An 18,640-nucleotide genomic window follows, 5' to 3' on the forward strand; every position below is an offset into this window, starting at 1 on the left:
AAAGGAGATGAGGGAGGCTCAGGAGTGTTAAATATTCATCTCTTTCCTTGGGAAACAGCTTTATTTACAAAACAGGTCTAAAATAAGAACAAGAAATGACAAGTCCTTGGGAACTGCGGGAGAGGTGGCTCTTGTGTGAAGCCCAGGCATCCGGACGTAGGGCCAAAAAAAGGGCCAGTGTGAGGGGACCTAAAACTTGAACTCCTTATATTTCTTGCTGCCCCCACGGCTGTCCTGGGGCTGAGCTTTCCGTTTCTTTTGCTGTATAGGGAGAAAAAGACACAGGTTACAACAGGTTGAACTACCCCCAGACCCCCAAAACAAGGGTGGGCAGCCTGACATAGACATAGAAGTCTGTGGGAAAGGTGCTGAATCTGGATTCTCTTCGAGCTCCCTCTCAGACTTGGCTGAGTTCCTCCCCCTCATCTTCCTTAAAGAGGGCAGCCCACTGGAGGATTTCTAAGACTTCCAAATCTAAGGAAGCACAGGGAGCAAGCAGAGGCCACCCTCACTCTCACCACTAGAGGGCACCACGCCACTGAAAACGGCAGGCCAGGGTCCCTGGCTCTCACCCAGCCCAGCACCCCTGGAAGCGCCTACCTTCTGTTTGGCAGCATGCTCAGCCACCATGTCGCTGAAGTCCTCCTTCTCTACTTGAGCCTGCTGCTCCCGCACATGCTCCTCATACTTCTGGGTCATGGCCATAGGATCCAGCTCCAACTCTTCAGGCGCCAGCGCCACTTCCACACCTTGCAGCTCAGGCGCCGGGCCCTTCCGGCTCATAACCTGGGAAGGAGACCAGGACCCTGTCATCTCCAAAGAGTCAGAGAAGCCCTAGCTTCTGCTGCCTTTCTCAGCCTCCAAAAGCAGTATCCTCCAAGTACTCACCGTAGACATGTCATAAATGTGGGTTGATCCCATCATGGCTCCTCCAACAGTAGCTGTTCTCTTCTCTGGCAACACGGTGAAGAGCTGAGGTGTCTCACTTCTGTGAAGGACAATGGGATCAGGCCCAAAAAGGAAGGGACAAAAGGGTCTCCAGAATCGGAAACAAAAGATACAGGTGGCACCTCCACTCAGCGCCTTGGAGAGGTTCTGAGCTCCCCAAGGATGCAGCTTCTGCAGTTCTGCCCATGACAGAAAAGAATTGGGCGGGGCGGGGCGGGGGGGTGGGGAGTGGCACAGTGCTGACTCCAGGGAACACAGATGGAGCTAAGGGGCCCCCTGAATCAAGTCAGGGGATCACAGACCAGGACTCCCACATGCACATAAGGGTCAAAAGGTCAGAGAGGCTCAAAGTTTCCAAAAGAACTTTGGTACAGAGAAGCTGGCAAGAGAGAGCTTGCGACAACAGTTCCCACCCGAAGAATGTCATGCCTGGAGTTCTCATGTACATAATTCACACTTCCAGGCCTTCCGAAGCAAGAGCCATCCACAGCCAGTTTCACCACTAATTTCAAGGATTACACTAGGAACAAGAGCAAATCTACCACTATCACCCCAGACTATGCCCATCATCTCCACCTCTCCCACTGGAAGAAGTGACAATCTATTCTCCACACAGGAGCCAGAGAAAATGCCTTAAAACGGATGTCGGGTCCTGTCAGACCTTTGCTCAAAACCCTCTGAGGCTTCTGATCATTATCTGAATAAAATCCAAACTCCTTACCATGACCTAAAGGGTTCATAGCCTGGTCCCTTACCCAAGCCCTCCTCACTACACTCTGTCCACAGTACCCTTCTTTATTTTTCTTCCTTGAATATGCAAAGCTTGAGACTTCTGCTTCCTGACAAGGAGCAAGAGGAACCACATACACCCTCCTGCCTAAAACAACCAAAAAATGGGTAAAATATATGAAACAGTGGTTTTCAAAACACTGCACATGGGGCAACAAAGCACAGTGATTCCTGCGAAACAGGAAACAAACGCGATGAGCCCTTCAACTGCCCCAGCATACCGCACCTGAGAGTTTGCAGGCCACAGAACAGAGGGGAGACTCATGGAGAGCCCTGAGGACTCCATGAGTTGGGAGGATGAAACTGAAAGTCCAGGGAGATCAAGGCAGCTGGAGTTCACAGGATAGAGTACTGGAGAAAAGAGCAGAGAGAGAACTCGAGACCTACAGAAGGTCCTCAAGTATGTAGAGGAGTACTAAGCAGCACATGCCTACCAAGGACAGGGAAAGAAGCACCCAAAAGGATTCGTAACAGCACCTGCTGCTCACTCGGAACTGGGAATAGTGCAACTCCCACTAGCCAGACGGAAAAACCTCCTGATTCACAGGGTGGTGGGTAGAGTACACAGGTACTTGTGCCTCACAATGGGGAGGACTGCTTCAGTCCTGCCTCAAGAACCCCAAAAACAAGACCTGAAAGGATCCAACTATCTCCATATAACGATATTCCTGAATGAGCTGAAGAAAATGTACAGGAATACAAAAATATCTTGGACCCAACAAGGTAAATTTCACAAAGCCTAGCATTCAATAAAAAATTACCAGGCACTGGACAGACCTGGTGGCTCACACTTGTAATCCCAGCACTTTGGGAAGCTGAGGCAGGATGATTGCTTGAGCCCAGAAGTTCAAGACCAGCCTGGGCAACACAGTGAGAACCTCTCTCAAAAAAAAAAGAAAGGAAAAGAAAAAAAAATTACCAGGCGTGCAAAAGAGTAGGAAAATACAATCCATAATGAGGAAAATGAATCAACTAATGGCAGTCAACCCAGAAATGGCACAGATGTTAGAGTTAGCAGACAATACATTAAAATGTTGTTACAGCCAGGTGTGGTGGCTCATGCCTGTAATCCCAGCACTTTGGGAGGCCGAGGCAGGCGGATCACCTGAGGTTAGGAGTTCAAGAACAGCCTGGTCAACATGGTAAAACCCTGTCTCTACTAAAAATATAAAAAAATTAGCTGGGTTGGGTGGCGCACGCCTGTAGTCCCAGCTACTTGGGAGGCTGCGGCACAAGAATCGCTGGAACCTGGGCAGCAGAGGTTGCAGTAAGCCAAGATCACGCCACTGCACTCCAGCCTAGGCAACAGGGCAAGACTCCATCATAAAATAAAATAAAAATAAAATATTGTTATAAACTGCATTCCACATGTTCAAAAAGTTAAGAGAGAAAGAATAGATTTAAAAGACCCGAAATCAAACTTCTAGAAAGGAGAATTATATTGTATGGGATTGCTGTTAGATCAGAAATTACAGAAGAAAATAATAGTAAACTTGAACACACAGCAACAGAAATTTTCTAAAGTGAAATACAAAGAGAGAAGAATTTCTTTAAAAATGAAGAGCATCAGTGAGCTCTTCATTTATTTTTTCATTTATTATTTCATTAATAGAGGAATAATTTGAGTTCCCAAAGGAAAGAGAAGGGAACAGAGAAAATATCTGCAGAAATCATGACCAAAATTTTCCCCAAATTAATAAAAACTAAAAACCCAGATCTAAGATGCTTAAAAAACCCCAAGCAAAGAAACATTCAGAAACTACACCAAGGCACATTGTAGTCAAATTGTTAGAACTAGCGATAAAATCTTAAAAACAGCCAAATAAAAATGACACATTATGTATACAGGAACAAAAGTAAGAATGACAGCAGTTTTCTCACTGGAAACAATGCAAGAAAGGAGACACTGGAGTAACATCTTAAAAGTACTGAAAGAAGGCTGATGCAGTGGCTCATGCCTGTAATCCCAACAAGCTGGGAGGCCGAGGCAGGCAGATCACTTGAAGCCAGGAGCTCGAGACCAGCCTGGCCAACATGGCAAAACCCCATCCCTACTAAAAATATAAAAATTAGCTGGGTGTGGTGGCATGCACATGTAATCTCAGCTACTCAGGAGGCTGAAACAGGAGAATCGCTTGAACCCAGGAGGTGGAGGTTACAGTGAGCCGAGATCACACCACTACACTCCAGCCTGGGCGACATAGCAAGATTCCATCTCAAAGAAGAAAAAAAAAAGTACTGAAAGAAAAAAAATTGTCAACCTAGAATCCTATACCTGGCAAAGATCTTTCAAAAATGAAGGCCAAATAAAGAATTTTTAATACTCAAGCAGAACGAATTCAAAACCAGCAGACCCACAATACAAGAAATTTTTTTAAATATTTTGTAGAAATAGGGTCTCACTATGTTGCCCAGGCTGGTCTCAAATTCCTGGACTCTAGCAATCCTACCACCTCAGCCTTCTCCCAAAGTACTGAGAGTACTGAGATTACAGGCATAAGCCACCATGCCCCCTAACTTAAGAAACGTTAAAGGAAGCCCTTCAGGCAGAGGAAAAATGATATCAGATAGAAACCTGGATATACACAAAGAAATGAAAGAAACAAAAATGGTAACTACATGGCTTCATGCATGATTCTTATTTAAACCTCCCTAAAAGATAACTGACCATTTAAACAAAAATAATAACTATATAGTATAGGATTTATAACATATGTAAAAGTGAATATATGACCATATAGTGCAAAAATTGGGAGGAGAGAAATGAAGTATACTATAATGGCTCTTAATACTATCTGGAAGCAGTGTAACATCAAGGGAAGGTAGATCCTGATAAAGACATGATCTATAAACCCCAGAGCAGCCACTAAAATAACAAAGCAAAAACTTAACAGCTAATTAACCAACATTGGAGATAAAATGAAATCATAAAATTGTTCAAGTAATCCAAAAGAAGGTAGAAAAACAGGAAAAAGGGAACAAAGAGCAGAAAGGATAAAGAGAGGGTCATTTCATGATAAAGGGGTCAATTCATGAAGACCTAACAACACTACACATTCAACTACCTAAAAATGGAGCTTCAAAATACTAGCCCATCCCTGTCTCAGGGCCTTTGCATTTGCTTGCACTTACTGTTACTTCTGACCCAGATGATCCTGTGGCTGGCGCTTTTTCATTCGGGTCTCAGTTCAAGCACCACCTCCCCAGTGAGGCCTTCCCAAAGGCCTCCCTGCCACCCCATCCCATTACCCAGTTTCCTCTGCTTCAATATCCTTATCTACATCTGAAAGTATCTTGTTCTCTGATTACCAGTTTACCTCAACTGCTGATTCCTCACTGCCTAGAGTAGTGCCTGGCAGAGAGTTGGTTCAATAATTGTTTAAAAAGGGATGAGGGAGAAAGGAACAACAGTCAGCCAGCCAGCCAAAGGGAAGTGAAGGTCCTCCCCTCTCAGCCCTGTCTGGTACCCTTACCCGTCCATCGCCTCCTCAATCTTCTTCTTCCTCAGCTCAATGAGTTCAGGGGTCTCCATTCCAGCAGGCACTGATGAGAAGCCTCCAGGAGTGATGAGGCCACTGCAAAGACAGGAACAAGCTCTGGAGTAAAGAGAAGGCCCCCAAAGATAGGCCACTTCCAAGAGGCATTCTCTGCTTCCCCCACCTGTCTGCAGGGGTAATAAAGCCTGTCTCATCTGGTTTGTCTTCATCACTTTCCTCCTCTTCCTCTTCTTCTGAGGATTCTTCATCAGATGGTTCCAGTTCCCCCCAAGGGGTCCGATCAATCTCTTCTTCCTCAGTTTTGGTCTGAAAGAGATCACTTAATCATTCAACAAATGTTTTCTAAGTACCTATTATGTGCCAGGCTGTTTTAAGCTGAAGGGGTGTAAGAGTCAACACACAGACAATAATCCCTACCTACCTAGAGCTCAAATTCTAGTGAGGAGCTTACATTAACATCTCAAGAAAATGTATGCCCTTTTCCAGGCTCTGCTGTGTCAGAACACACAACTCCCTGATAATGAAGCTATAAACCAACAATCTAACCTTCATGACATTAAGTAAAACCAAGATCGCCAGTACATGACCCATACCTGAAATTCAGCAGCATTGGTTCCAAACACGTCCCCATAGAGCGGTTTCCCAGTCTCATCCACTGGAGGTTTGCCCCAGCCACCAGCATGGTACCCAAAGGAACAGCTCTGCAAGACAGTGAGCACAATCAGTTCACTCCTTAGCTGCAAAATTCCGAAGCCCTAGAGAAAAGGCACACTCAAAAGTACAGAGCTAATACTTGGGAACTCCGGAAATTATGACTGCAGAATAAAATTAAATGTTATGAAGCATTAGAAACCAAAATTAATAAACAACTAAAATCTGGAGGCAACAGGATAAGAAGACAGGAGGCAGAAAGCATGCTAATAACTTCTGTCATGGCAGAGTCTTTGCTGTCTGAAACCAAAATATGTACATTGAAAACATGGCTTCAATTTCTTATTGAGTTTTCCTAACTTTGGAAAGCTAGCTTGTTCAGAATCTATTTCTCTTAAGGTGCAGAAATTTCTACCTAAAGTTTAACAATACTACTTTTTTACTTTAATGACTCTTATCTGTCAATTTTTTTAATGCTTATTTTAAAATAAGAATTAATTTGAAGACATTCTTGAGATAAAATTATTTCTGATAGACTGAAGTGAAGCTAAAAAAAAAAATTATTATTTTTTTTTTTTTTAAAGTAGAGGTGCGGTTTCACTATGTTGCCCAGGCTAGTCTTAAACCCCTGGCCCCAAGGGATCCTCCCACCTCAGCCTCCCAAAGTGCTGGGATTACCGGTGTTGAGACACCACATCTGGCTGAGATAAAATTATTTCTCTCTGGTCATTCTTAATATTCAGAGACACATCTGGAAACACATTCACCAAATAGTGAATTTGGCTATTTCTGAGTGGTAAAATTGTGACTTGCTTTCATCTTTGTACTTGTCAATTCTGACTGAATATTTTATGATGAGCATGTCAGTTTTTTAAAAAAGCAAAAACCATTACTTGTTTTTCTACACATACACATGGTATATGACAAATATTATGTGTCAATAAAATATTTTTTAAGTAAACAAAGAGACACATGGTGGAGTTAGAGAAGGAAAACAAAAAAATTACCTTCCAGTTCAAAAGCAGAAACGGCCAAGAATGAACGAAAGGACAATGCTCACCTCAGGGATGGGCGAGTTCAGCCCAGGGATTTTCAGGTTGGGATACGATGGGGGTGGTCCGTATCGCTGCATGGCAATCAGCCATGGGGGAGGGACCTTGTGGGCATTCTGCAGGAAAAAGAGAACAGGATACCATCTGCCAAACCCTATCCCTGTCTCTGCCTTCCGCTCCAATCCCCACCCTCTTCGCTGCTTCCCCAGACAGCTAACTGACACTCACTGGTCCTACTGGCATCCCCAAGGAAATCCTTAGCTCATCAGACAGATCTCCTGGCTTCTTCTCCTTCAGTCGTGTCTCGAACTCCTTCCCCTGAGGGAAAAGCAGAGCATGCTACACTGTAGACCCAGACACTCAGTGGGAGCACAATCCTAACCCACATCAGATATAAAATCCCAGTGAGGGCTACCTGGCTCCCACTCTGATTCTCATCACTTCTTTCCCTGGCCAAAGTGGGGGAAGGAATAAAAACCAGGCCAGACTCACAGTGCTGTCAATAACCCACTATGAGAACACGGCCAGCGTTAGGACCTGCCTCCTCATCTGTAAAATGAGGGCACTCGATGGGATAATCTGCAAAATTCTTCCACCTCATAAATTCCATGACATCATGGTGACTACGATTTCAAGGATCAGAAAAAAACACCAATTTCTCTACCACCCCCAATATTAAAAGTTTCCTAAAAGCATCTGCCCCTTGGCCCCTCCATCCGTAAACCACCTACCACAAACTATTATCATTTCTAAGACAGGATACGAAGAGTCTATCAGGGAAAGAAGCCACCAGGTCTACATCTCTCCTCCAAATAGAACCTCATTTTTAAATTCCATCTCATCCGAGGATAGTCAATTGGCAATTCTAAGGCTGAGGAACTATCGTAGTTGCTTCAAAAGCCCTCCTTGGCCAGGTGTGGTGGTTCATGGCTATAAACCTAGCACTTTGGGAGGCTGAGGCGGGTGGATCACTTGAGCTCAGGAGTTCGAGACTAGCCTGGGCAACATAGCGAAACCCTGTCTCTACCAAAGATACAAAAAATTAGCCGGGTGTGGTGTGCCTGTGGTCCCAGCTACTCAGGGGGCTGAGATGGGAGGACTGCTTGAGCCCACGAGGCAGAGGTTACAGTGAGCCGAGATCACACCACTGCACTCCAGCCTGGATAACAGGGCGAAACTCCATCTTTTTAAAAAAAAAAAAAAAGCCCTAGACAGTCTCAACCCCAAGGCCCAGCCTGACCTCTCCCAGCCCCCCTCCCGAACCTCATAGTACAGGTCCCCATGGATGGTCAGCTTTGGCTTGGTCTGCCACTTGAAGAAGGCATCATGCAGTTTCTGGTAGTCGATGTCAATTTTGCCCATCTTAGGTCGAACTTTCTCTCGCATTTTTGACTTCATGGTCTTCTGTTCTTCCTGTGGAGAATGGCAGAAGACAAGCCTTAACAAGTACTCACCAAATTCATGTAGAGAATCCAGCTCCCAACTCCAAAAGCGATCATGGGAAGCCTCAATTATCTCACCCTGCAAGTCACCAAAATCCTTCCTGCTCAAACGTTTCAAAATTACACAATCCATACTGAACAAAACAGACTATACAATATCAGCCTCAGCTGTGTATACCAATAACTAGTTTTTAAACCATCTCATCAAGAGATGAATCTCATCAGTTCTCTGGAAAGCAGAGACTTCCCCGTGTTCTTTTCTACCTCCTTAATTCAAAGCATTTAACTAAAAGCTTTAAAATTAAGAAGTTACACAACCACCATGAATCTCTAGCCACAAAGTACATCTGAGAAAGGAGTCACCAGGTGAGCTGGCAAAGTGAAGGCAGAGGGGAGGAAGAGCAGAGGAGGAAAACAAAAGGATAATTAGACAAGTAACAAGTAGGTGGTAGGTGGGTTTCAAACCAGATTCCCATTTTGAAGCACACTGCTAATGAAGGATGGGGACACCCGAGGGCAGGTCTGAGCCCTGCCGGGCCCTCACCTTCTCCTGCAGGGCCTCTCGCATCTCCTGAATGCCTGTGCGTTTGATGAAGTCTGGCAACTCGAAGGGGGGCTTCTCAATGCCCCGTTTGCCCTGCAGGTATTTGCGCTTAAAACACCAGTGGCGTGGCACAGGCACCGAGTTCCGAGTGGCCTTGAGGTGAACCAAGAGCTTAGGGTCCTGCGCTGTCACATCGTGCATCTCCACGACATCGGGCCGAGCCACCAGCTGGAAAACACATAGTAATGCGTGTTCTCGAGAGCCCCGACTTCTCAGTTCTGAAGCTCTTCTTCTTCTTCCTCAAAGGACCCAAACTCAAATCACCCACACCTCCTTCAAAGAACTCCTTTTCACCTCCCTGGCTCCCCAGGTGGTCTCCCAGCTGGGCTCCAGGGCCTGCAGGATCCTCTCAGGTCTTACCTGCTTGAGTTCAGCCACAGTGAAGCGGTTCATTCGGCGCAACTTCTTCTTGGACAGCTTGGGGGCTTCTGGCTTCTTTTCCTAGAACGGAACAATCAGCTCTTTTAAGCAGGACTCAGATGTGAATGAAACTGCCCAACCCACCCCAACCTTAAGCCACCAAAGCTCTGCAAGAGTTCACCATGGTCCCTCTCTGGATGCATCTCAGCCACCTGTGCCCAGAGTCCCTGCTTCCCACCAGGAGGGCTGGGCCTGACCTGCTCGTCATCACTGCTGTCATCATCACTGTCCTTGTGCTCCTCTTCAAATCCCTTCTTCTTGGGGGCTGCAGAGTTCTCCAGTTTGTCGAGTTTCTCTGGCTCCTTCTCTTTCTCCTTCTTCACATCATCAGTGAGCTGAGGAGGCAGACAAGGTGAAACCCCTGCCCTCTGAGCCCCTTCCCAGTTCCTAAGGCCAGCACTAAAAAGATGCCTGTTCACCGCTGCCTCTCACCCACCTCTGAGCCCCTTCCCTGTTTGGCACTGCCCCTTCCTAGTGTGCTCTCCTCGTACCTTAAAAGCTTCAAAGATCCTCTTAAAGAAGATAAAGTTGGGCTCGTAAATTTCAGGTTCTTCAGTCACATACTCAATCTCAACATCAGCTGCTGGGGAATCAGAGCCACGGGACCGGGTTGAGTCTTTCTCCCGGTCCCCAGAGCTCTCAGAGGACACCCCTCGCACCCGCTGGGGCTTTTTCTTCTTCTTTCGGTTCCTACGCTTCCGGTTTTTCTGTCAAGAGGAGGAAAACCAGCTAGGTCAGGGAATCCAAGCACTGTGCCAGCACCCCAACCCCTAAACTCCTCCCCAACTCTCCCCCACAGTTCAACAGTCAGGCTTTTCCCAAGGAGGCCATCTCATGAAGTAGCTGCAAAGGGGCCTTGGAGTCAGACTCCAAAGTTCTGCCACTCACAAGCTGTGTGCCTTTAGGTAAATTACTGTGCGTCTCAGAACCTCTGCTTTTTCAGCTGTAAAATGTAGGCACGCATAGTACTTGGAACTCAAAGCAATTAAATGAAAAATATCTATAAGATGCTGAGGGCGGAAATTGGCACAAAACAGAAGCTATTACTTACTGAACACTTACAAATTGTGTTATTTCTGTACCCAAGTCCCATCTCCTGCCTTTCCTTCCAGACTCAGCTCCAATCCCTACCTCCTTTTTAGATACAGACACTGTGTCCTCCTCAGTCTCTGACGCTGACTGGCCCAGGGACGAGCGAGCATCTGTTTCCATTTCCTCTTCCTCTGTAAGGAAGAAGGTGGTGATGAGTCTTCACAGTGCCACTGCCCTGCACTCGTTCACAGTAACCTGCCTTTACCAAGAGCCAGGGAGACGGACAGAGGGATGAGGACTCAGCTCAGCCTCTCCAGGTTCTGTGGCTACAGCATCAGAACACCTGGCACTCACCCTGCTGAGAATTCATCTCTTCCTGGCGGCTCTCCTTCAGCTGCAGGATCTTCTCCAAAGCCTGGGGGATCTTGGGGCCCACAGAGGGGTCATCCATCTGCCAGAGACAACCAGTCAGAGAAGGCAAATCACAGGGCCCTTTTTTTTTCTTTTTTTTTTTTTTTTTTTTTTTGTTGAGATGGAGTTTCGCTCTTGTTGCCCAGGCTGGAGTGCAGTGACGTGATCTCGGCTCACCGCAACCTCCGCCTCCCAGGTTCAAGCAATTCTCCTGCCTCAGCCTCCCCAGTAGCTGGGATTACAGGCATGCACCACCACGCCCGGCTAATTTTGTATTTTTAGTAGAGACGGGGTTTCTGCATGTTAAGGCTGGTCTAGAACTCCTGACCTCAGGTGATCCGCCTGCCTCAGCCTCCCAAAGTGCTGGGATTACAGGTGTGAGCCACCGCGCCTGGCCCACAGTGCCCTTTTTCCACCAACTTCCACCTCTTGGACTAGAAAGGCTGCTGCCCAGGTGATGTAAGCAGCAGAGAGTGGGCAACACCAACTGAGCTCAGTGAGGTTTAGTGTTCCTCAAAGGGACCCCAAGACTCTGACTCAGTAATCTCTCCCCAATCCCTCTGTCATACCCTTAGTTTAAATAAGTAGGGCTCCCCACTACCCCCAAGAACTTAAGTGCCCCCATCTTCTCAGAGAACCTTTCTCCAAAAATCCAAAAATAGTCCCCTCCTAAACTACCACTCTCTTATCCCTAGGAATAAATCATCAGTCTCACCTCTCTGTTCTCCTCTCCAGGGGGCGGTGGGGGACCACGAGGCCGGGGAACAGGGGCTCCCATGGGCAAAACTGTAGGAGTGGGGCCCACTGGGCCCACTGGAGCGGCTACTGAGAGACGGGAAAAAGAAATCCAATGTCAGAAGAGGCAAAACACTCACGTAAAAAATTACCTCTCTTGCTGAAAGGGTGATGGTAAACCTGCAGGGTAGGAGCGCACGTGGCGTGGCTTTTGGAATGCTGGTAATGTTTTGGATCATGGTCCAGGTGCTGGTTGTACGGGTGTGTTCAGTGTGTAGAAAACCATTAAACTATATATTTACTATATATGCCCTTTTAAAATGTGATAGATACTTTAAAAGTCTTTTTTAAAATGTCTAAATCACCTTCCTTGCCCTTCCCCTCAGTTCCAGGGTCTCACCTCGAGGACCAAGAGGAGTGCGCACACCAATTTGGCCCATGTCTTGTGGGGGCCGAGGGACTGGGGTGCCCATCTTGGCAATCTCCTGCTGTCGTTCCTGCTCCAGTAACACAGCTGCCTACAGGAGGGAAGTGGGAGTAGACACTGCCTGAAAACACGTTTGGCAGGCAGCCCCTGGCAAATGCATTCTTTCAGCCAGGTAATGGGCCCAAGGAGAACAATCACGAACCACTTGGGTGCTGACATCCCCTCCACCCCCACACTTCCAGGCTACTAATCCAAACGGAGGAGCCCTCTCATCACAATGGAAAATCCCTAGAAATAACACCAAGGAAAACCCCAGGAAACTTCTGGTTCCTAGCAGAGAATTTCATATTGCGCCAAACAGTGCCTTCTACTTTTCAGAGTTTTCTTCCCCAAAAGATTAAATTATACAGAAGAAACTTTTGAGCTCTTTTCTTATATCTACCCCTCAAGATCCAGCACAATCTGGGCAAAGACAATACTTTATCCACAGGTCCAGACTTGTGGCTTTTTTTTTTTTTTTGAGACAGGGTCTGGCTCTGTTGCGTAGGCTGGAGTGCAGTGGCATGATCTCAGGTCACTGCAACCTCTGCCCCCCCGGCTCAAGCCATCCTCCCACCTCAGCCTCCCAAGTAGCTGGGACTACAGGCATGCGCCGTCACACCTGGCTAATTTTTGTATTTCTAAGAGAGACAGGGTTTCATCATGTTGGCCAGGCTGGTCTCGAACTCCTGAGCTCAAGCGATTTGCCCACCTCAGCCTCCCAAAGTGCTAGGATTACAGGTGTGAGCCACGGCACCCAGCTCATACTTGTTGCTTTTTAACACTTACTTTTTAATACTCCTGAGTAACCCACGGGGTAATGACTGATGCAATGCACCTCTGGGGCCAAACATATAACATTCCCAGACTTATAGTCCTATTCTGTCTAAATCCAATACAAATAACTCAATTACCCAGAGTCTTATCTAGAATGATGTCACGTAAGGCAAGCAGAGGTCAGCATGCTCTTTTTGTAATAGGTCAGAAGGTAAGTATTTTAGGTTTTATGGGTTGCTGTACAGACTCTGGTACATATTTTTGGTTTGGGTTTTCTTATAACCCTTAAAAAATTTTAAAGTTATTTTTAGCTCACAGGCCACACACATGCAGGCCACAGGTCATAGTTTGTCAATTCCTGAACTTCAAGAAAAATTGAAAGCTTTGGAAGATACTAGAACTTAGCTGAGAACAAAGTAGCCTCCAGGGAAAACTTGAATGGTGCACTCTAAGCACTATAAATGACAGCCAACGAATTGGACCAGGAGGTCAAAGGTTAGGGGGAGGGGTATTACCCGCTTCTGCTGCTCCAAGAGCTCATGTTCCTTCAGCGAATGATCTCCCTGCTTAAAAAAGAAAACAAGTTCATACCAGCACCAATACCCAACAGGCCAATCTGCCACAACTCTTGCTTCTCGAGATCCTCTTCCAGTCAAGGGCCCATGTTCCAATCTTTAGTCCCGACCTTCCCAGAAGCCTTAGTTCTAGGACCCAGCTTTTTCTAATGCTCCACTGCCCCTTCAGGGACCCAATAAGTCCAAGGCCAGGGCTTCCACCTGCCCTACCTGCTTGGCACGCTCCTCCTGCTGCATCAGCAATGCCGCCTGCTGCTGAGCCAACTTCAGCCGCTCCTCCTCTGACAGTGCCACTGGCTCACCCACACGGAGAGGCGGCGGGGGCCCCAAATTTGGTGGGTGGGCCATAGGAAAGCCAAGGCCAAGGCCTGGTGGAGGTGGTGGGGGTGGCGGAGGAGGCTGCAGAGGAGGGAGTCCCAAAGGTGGTGGTGGCATGGGAATTCCAGGGAGCTGTGGAGAAAATATGATCATAAAACTAGGAAGAGTTTATCTACTCATTCTGCAAATATCTGGGGGATCTACTTTGAGTCAGGAGCTGGAATTCTAAGTCAAATGATACACAGTTACCACTCCATAAGAGAGAATGCTCCACAGCCCTATAAAGATATGAGAATGTTAACTTCCGGCACCAACCAAAGGAAGCTATCCACTCTCTCCAGAAAGATATCCTGAATACAGATTCTGTATACAATTCTAGGAGACTCAAAGACGCCTCTGAGGCCATCTAGGGACTCCTCATCCTACACACAGAGATCAGTAGATGCCAGGTCAGAGCCACTGCTTTAGAAAAAATGAGGCAAATCCTGGATGAGAAGGAACATGGAAATTGAGAGGACTTAAATAAACAGGAACCACTGTATCAAGGCATGCAAACCCCAATGACTACTAAACGCAAGGGGTATGAAATCAAATCAGGGAGCCCTCGATGTCACACAAAAGAACATGGGAACCGTGCCTGGGGCAGGCAAAGAAGAGGGTGATTGCTTCCAGCTGGGTAAGGACAAGTCAGGCTTGCTTGTATTCAAGCTGTATTTTTTTTTTTGAGACAAGAGTCTCACTCTGTCACCCAGGCTGGAGTGCAATGGTGCAATCTCAGCTCACTGCAACCTCCGCTTTCCAGGTTCAAGCAATTCTCGTGCCTCAGCCTCCCAAGTAGCTGGGATTACAGGCACCTGCCACCATGCCTGGCTAATTTTTGTATTTTTAGTAGAGATGAGGTTTCACCATGTTGGCCAGGTTGGTCTCAAACTCATGACCTCAAGTGATCGCCCACCTCAGCCTCCCAAAGTGCTGGGATTACAGGCATGAGCCACCATGCCCTGCCTTTTTTTTTTTTTTTTTTTTTGAGACAGTCTCGCTCTATTGCCCAGGCTGGAGTGCAGTGGCTTGATCTCAGCTCACTGCACCGTCCACCTCCTGGGTTCAAGTGATTCTCCTGCCTCAGCCTCCCAAGTAGCTGGGATTACAGACATGTGCTACCACGCCCAGCTAATTTTTGTATTTTTAGTAGAGAGAGTTTCACCATGTTGGCCAGGCTGGTTTCAAACTCCTGACCGCAGGCAATCCACTCGCCTTGGCCTCCCAAAGTGCTGGGATTACAGACATGAGCCACCATGCCCTGCCTCTTTTTTTTTTTTTTTTCCTATTTTTTGGTTTAATTTTATTTTATTCTAAGTTTTGGGGTACATGTGCAGTATGTGCAGGTTCGTTACATAGGCAAATGTGTGTCATGGTGGTTTGCTGCACCTATCAACCCACTGCCTAAGTATTAAGCCTGGCATGCATTAGCTATTTTTTCTGACACTCTCCCAGCCCCTCCCCCATCACCCCCCCATTTTTTTTTTTTTAAAGAAGCAAAGTCTCATTCTGTCACCCAGGATGGAGTACATGGAGTACAGTGGCACAACCAGAGCTCACTGCAGCCTCCAACCCCAGGGCTCAAGCAATCCTTGAGCCTCTTTATAGGGACTTTATAGGCGCGTGCCACCGTGCCCAGCTAATTTTTAAAATTTTTTTGTAGTAACAGAGTCTCACTATGTTGCCCAGGCTGGTCTCGAACTCCTGGCTTCAAGCGATCCTCCCATCTAAGCATCCCGAAGTGGTGGGATTACAGGAGGCATGCGCCACTGCACCCGGCCACAAGCTGCTTTTGGAGAAGCAGACAGTGGAAAAGGAGGCAAGTATCAGCATCAAAGAGAGAACTGAAGAGCTCACAATTCTGTCATGGCAGTACCTCCCTGACCAACACTGCAAGTGAGAAAAGGGCTACCCTGAACATATGGAATCTTTTTTTTTCCCCACTCAGGTCAGGCAAGTAATGTGCAAGGGTGTCACATCTCACACATGCACGTGAACACCCAATCATCATGCTTATGAACTACAAAAGGATCAGCAGATGGAATCTTAAAAAATGGAAGAACCTCCCTACCTGTGCTGACATGGGAGGTGGAGCGGCTTTGTCCCCATCTTCCCCTCTCAAAACCGGCCGATTCAGCACGATGCCAGTCTGAAAAAGAGAAAGGACTCTAGGTCAGTCCAAAACTAGCTGTTTCACTCAACGACGTTCGCTCCCAATTCATTCAACAAAACGTACCCAGTGCCTGTCTGCCAGCGCCCTGGCTGGTCACTGAAGAGGACCAAGAGGGATACAAGAAATTACAACTAAGCTGGCAAAGGCAAGAACAAGCCAAAAAGGGCAAGCCTCCGCCTTGCTGTGCCGAGATAAAGAAAGAATGAAGACCGAGCTGTGATGGGGTATATAAGGTCTCCTGGAGAAGCTCGGCCTATCCTGACGTCCCGCCGCCAACACCTACCTGGCGGGTGTAGGTCTGCAGCCGCTCCACCAGCTCCTCGCGATTACCTGCAGGGCAAAGTACACGATCAACGGGGCAGGCCAGCCCGGCCAGGTCAGGCCCCAGCGGCCCGCCTCCGCCCCTCGCGCCCGGGTCTCCCGGGTAACCAGGTTCCGCTTCTCCGCAGGCCCGTAAAGGCCCCTCGACTTTCTGTGTTCCTCACCCTGGATCGGAGCTCCGATCTCTGCCAACTTGGCCTGAAGCTCCTGGGCAGCCCAGGCGCCATAGTGGCCCGGAGGTGGCGGCGGCGGCAGCTGCAATTCCGCTTTGGGAGGCTCGGGATGCTCCGTCGCCATCTTAGCTGCAGGAAAGCGCGCGACCAACCCGGAAGCTCGGGCCAGCCTCAAGGCCCACTTTCCGGAACTTCCGGCGGCGCCGTAAGCCACGTCCTCTCTGGTTGGGAGGCGACGCGCACTGAGGCCCACCCGCTGCAGTGCGCTGGGCGACGGGATTCGCCGCAGACGCACCGTTCTCCAGTGGCCCGTCGGCGGTCTGGTCGCGAGGCCTCTTGGGAGTTGTAGTGCGCAGGTCTGGGTCTTTGCGGGCTCCGCTCCTGGCTACCGCCCGGAAGGCCGGCAGCGGGCCGGAGGGCGGGGCTGCGAGGAGGGCTGGCAGTGCCCCGAGGGAGGGTTTTCTGCACCTCACCTGCGGGAGCGAAGGCTCTCAAGCTTTCCGGCCCGGCCGGTCAGAGCCTCGGACGCTTACGCTCCCAGGGAATCCCGAGAGACTCATTTCCCCGGCGGCCCCGCGTTGCGGGCGCCAAGCGGGAGGCTGGAGCCGATGCCTGGGATAAAACAGTGTCTGATTGTCTGCCCGCCCACCCCCGGCCCAGGCCCGGATGAATGGGCTGAAAGGGGATCCGAGCCGGGAGAGGAGCGGGCCTGCCCGGGCTGAGCTCCAGCTGCCGACCTGGGGGAAGGGCGACACTAAAGCCCCCTTTTCCACCTTCCAGGCCAGCTCAAATGTCGTCTTCTCCACTAAGCCTCCTCCCGCTTTCCTTTCTTAGAGCTCCCATAATACATTCGAATCTCCACCGCTTGTTAAGTCTTTCTTGCCCTTTCTTCCTACCTCCATCCCAAAAATGTGAGCAGGGACTTGATCTTTTTCAGTCTCGCATCGCCTGGCGTTCAAGAGGCGCCCAATAAATGATTACTGGAAAAAAAGGAACAATGTTTCTGGTGACCGCATTTGTGTCTTTTTTTAGTCTCGAAAATACACTCAGGCCCTTTTCCCTCAGCCGCACCTGCACTGGGGGCCCCACCTTGCCTCCCACTCCCCACCCCAACTCCCCGTGGCCTTTGGAGACAGAGGCAGAGACTGGCAGGGATTCTTGCCTCCCTAGCATCCACCTCTCCCTGTCCCACACCATCAATTCAGTTTCTCTCCCCACCTTTGCCACTAGCTCTGCCCTCTCACTGACAGCTAGGCTCACTGTGTGTGTTTTTATGTGTGTTGAGAAAGGGAGTGGGGAGACTCAAGTGAAATGGTCTCATTTTCTCCCTGCACATCCCCTTCAGATCTTTTCTCCAGCTCCATTTTGCCAACTGCCCCCAGTGGAAAAGAAGCTGGGAAGAGGAAAAAAAAGAATGGGGCACCAGGTCCGGGGAAGGTGAGGTTTGGGAGAGACAGGGAAAAGGACTGGGTTGAGAAAGGTTGGCTCACATCCTAACACTGGGTGGGAAGTCCTCTTCTTCCTACCCAAACCTTGACCTTTCCCCTTTCCATCAATATCACTATGGCAGGCTCCTGCAGCCACTCCCAGAGGAGAAGCCAAACCCGGAAAGGACAGTAACGAAGACAGAACAACGGCGCCCTTCCCTCCAGCTTGTCAGCCCACTCAGGCAGAACCTTTCTAGCCCAAAGGAAGGCTCTTCTGCTCCCTGTAACTGGAGAGCCCAGGGCAGGTCATCTGAGGCTGAAGGCCCCAAGGCATGTGTAGGTGCTAGGGAAGGGGGCGGGGTCTCTGAGGCAGGATAAACTAAAGGCTGACAGTAGAGTCTTTTTTTTTATTTATCTTTATTTATTTATTTTTTTGAGACAGAGTCTCGCTCAGTTGCCCAGGCTGGAGTGCAGTGGCTCTATCTACGCTCACTGCAAGCTCCACCTCCTGGGTTCATGCCATTCTCCTGCCTCAGCCTCCGGAGTAGCTGGGACTACAGGCGCCCACCACCACGCCCAGCTAATTTTTTTGTATTTTTTTTAGTATAGACGGGGTTTCACCATGTTAGCCAGGATGGTCTCGATCTCCTGGCCTCGTGATCTGCCCGCCTCGGCCTCCCAAAGTGCTGGGATTACAGGCGTGAGCCACTGCGCCCGGCCTGGAGTCTCATTTTATAACAGCCCTGGGAAGGAGGCAAGGTCTCAAGATCCCCCTCCCCCACGATATTGT

At 48.5% G+C, this 18,640-nt stretch overlaps 1 protein-coding gene and 1 pseudogene across 4 annotated transcripts; both read right to left on the reverse strand.

Moving 5' to 3' along the window:
• Positions 1 to 42: 42 nt before the first annotated feature.
• SF3B2 (splicing factor 3b subunit 2) lies at positions 43 to 16,654 on the reverse strand. 4 transcript variants are annotated; one of them, XM_024255127.2, is made up of 22 exons: positions 16,415 to 16,654; positions 16,213 to 16,259; positions 15,828 to 15,905; positions 13,610 to 13,849; positions 13,340 to 13,387; positions 11,982 to 12,099; positions 11,562 to 11,671; positions 10,790 to 10,886; positions 10,535 to 10,626; positions 9,895 to 10,110; positions 9,601 to 9,738; positions 9,344 to 9,424; positions 8,924 to 9,151; positions 8,201 to 8,350; positions 7,166 to 7,255; positions 6,946 to 7,053; positions 5,828 to 5,935; positions 5,398 to 5,540; positions 5,211 to 5,312; positions 889 to 988; positions 601 to 786; positions 43 to 261 (listed from the first exon to the last, which is right to left on the reverse strand). In XM_024255127.2, exons 1-22 carry the CDS (start codon positions 16,545 to 16,547, stop codon positions 190 to 192), a joined length of 2,685 nt encoding a protein of 894 aa, XP_024110895.1. In that variant the 5' UTR covers positions 16,548 to 16,654; the 3' UTR covers positions 43 to 189. The 4 variants fall into 4 exon arrangements, with proteins under 4 accessions (XP_024110895.1, XP_024110893.1, XP_024110894.1 ...); XM_024255125.2 differs by having other exon boundaries at positions 13,340 to 13,390; XM_024255126.3 differs by having other exon boundaries at positions 11,562 to 11,668; positions 13,340 to 13,390; positions 16,415 to 16,638.
• Positions 15,704 to 15,788, reverse strand: LOC112135671 (small nucleolar RNA U13; annotated as a pseudogene).
• Positions 16,655 to 18,640: the final 1,986 nt, after the last annotated feature.

The sequence above is a fragment of the Pongo abelii genome, chromosome 9 (assembly GCF_028885655.2).
Source record: "Pongo abelii isolate AG06213 chromosome 9, NHGRI_mPonAbe1-v2.0_pri, whole genome shotgun sequence".
Classification (NCBI taxonomy): domain Eukaryota; kingdom Metazoa; phylum Chordata; class Mammalia; order Primates; family Hominidae; genus Pongo; species Pongo abelii.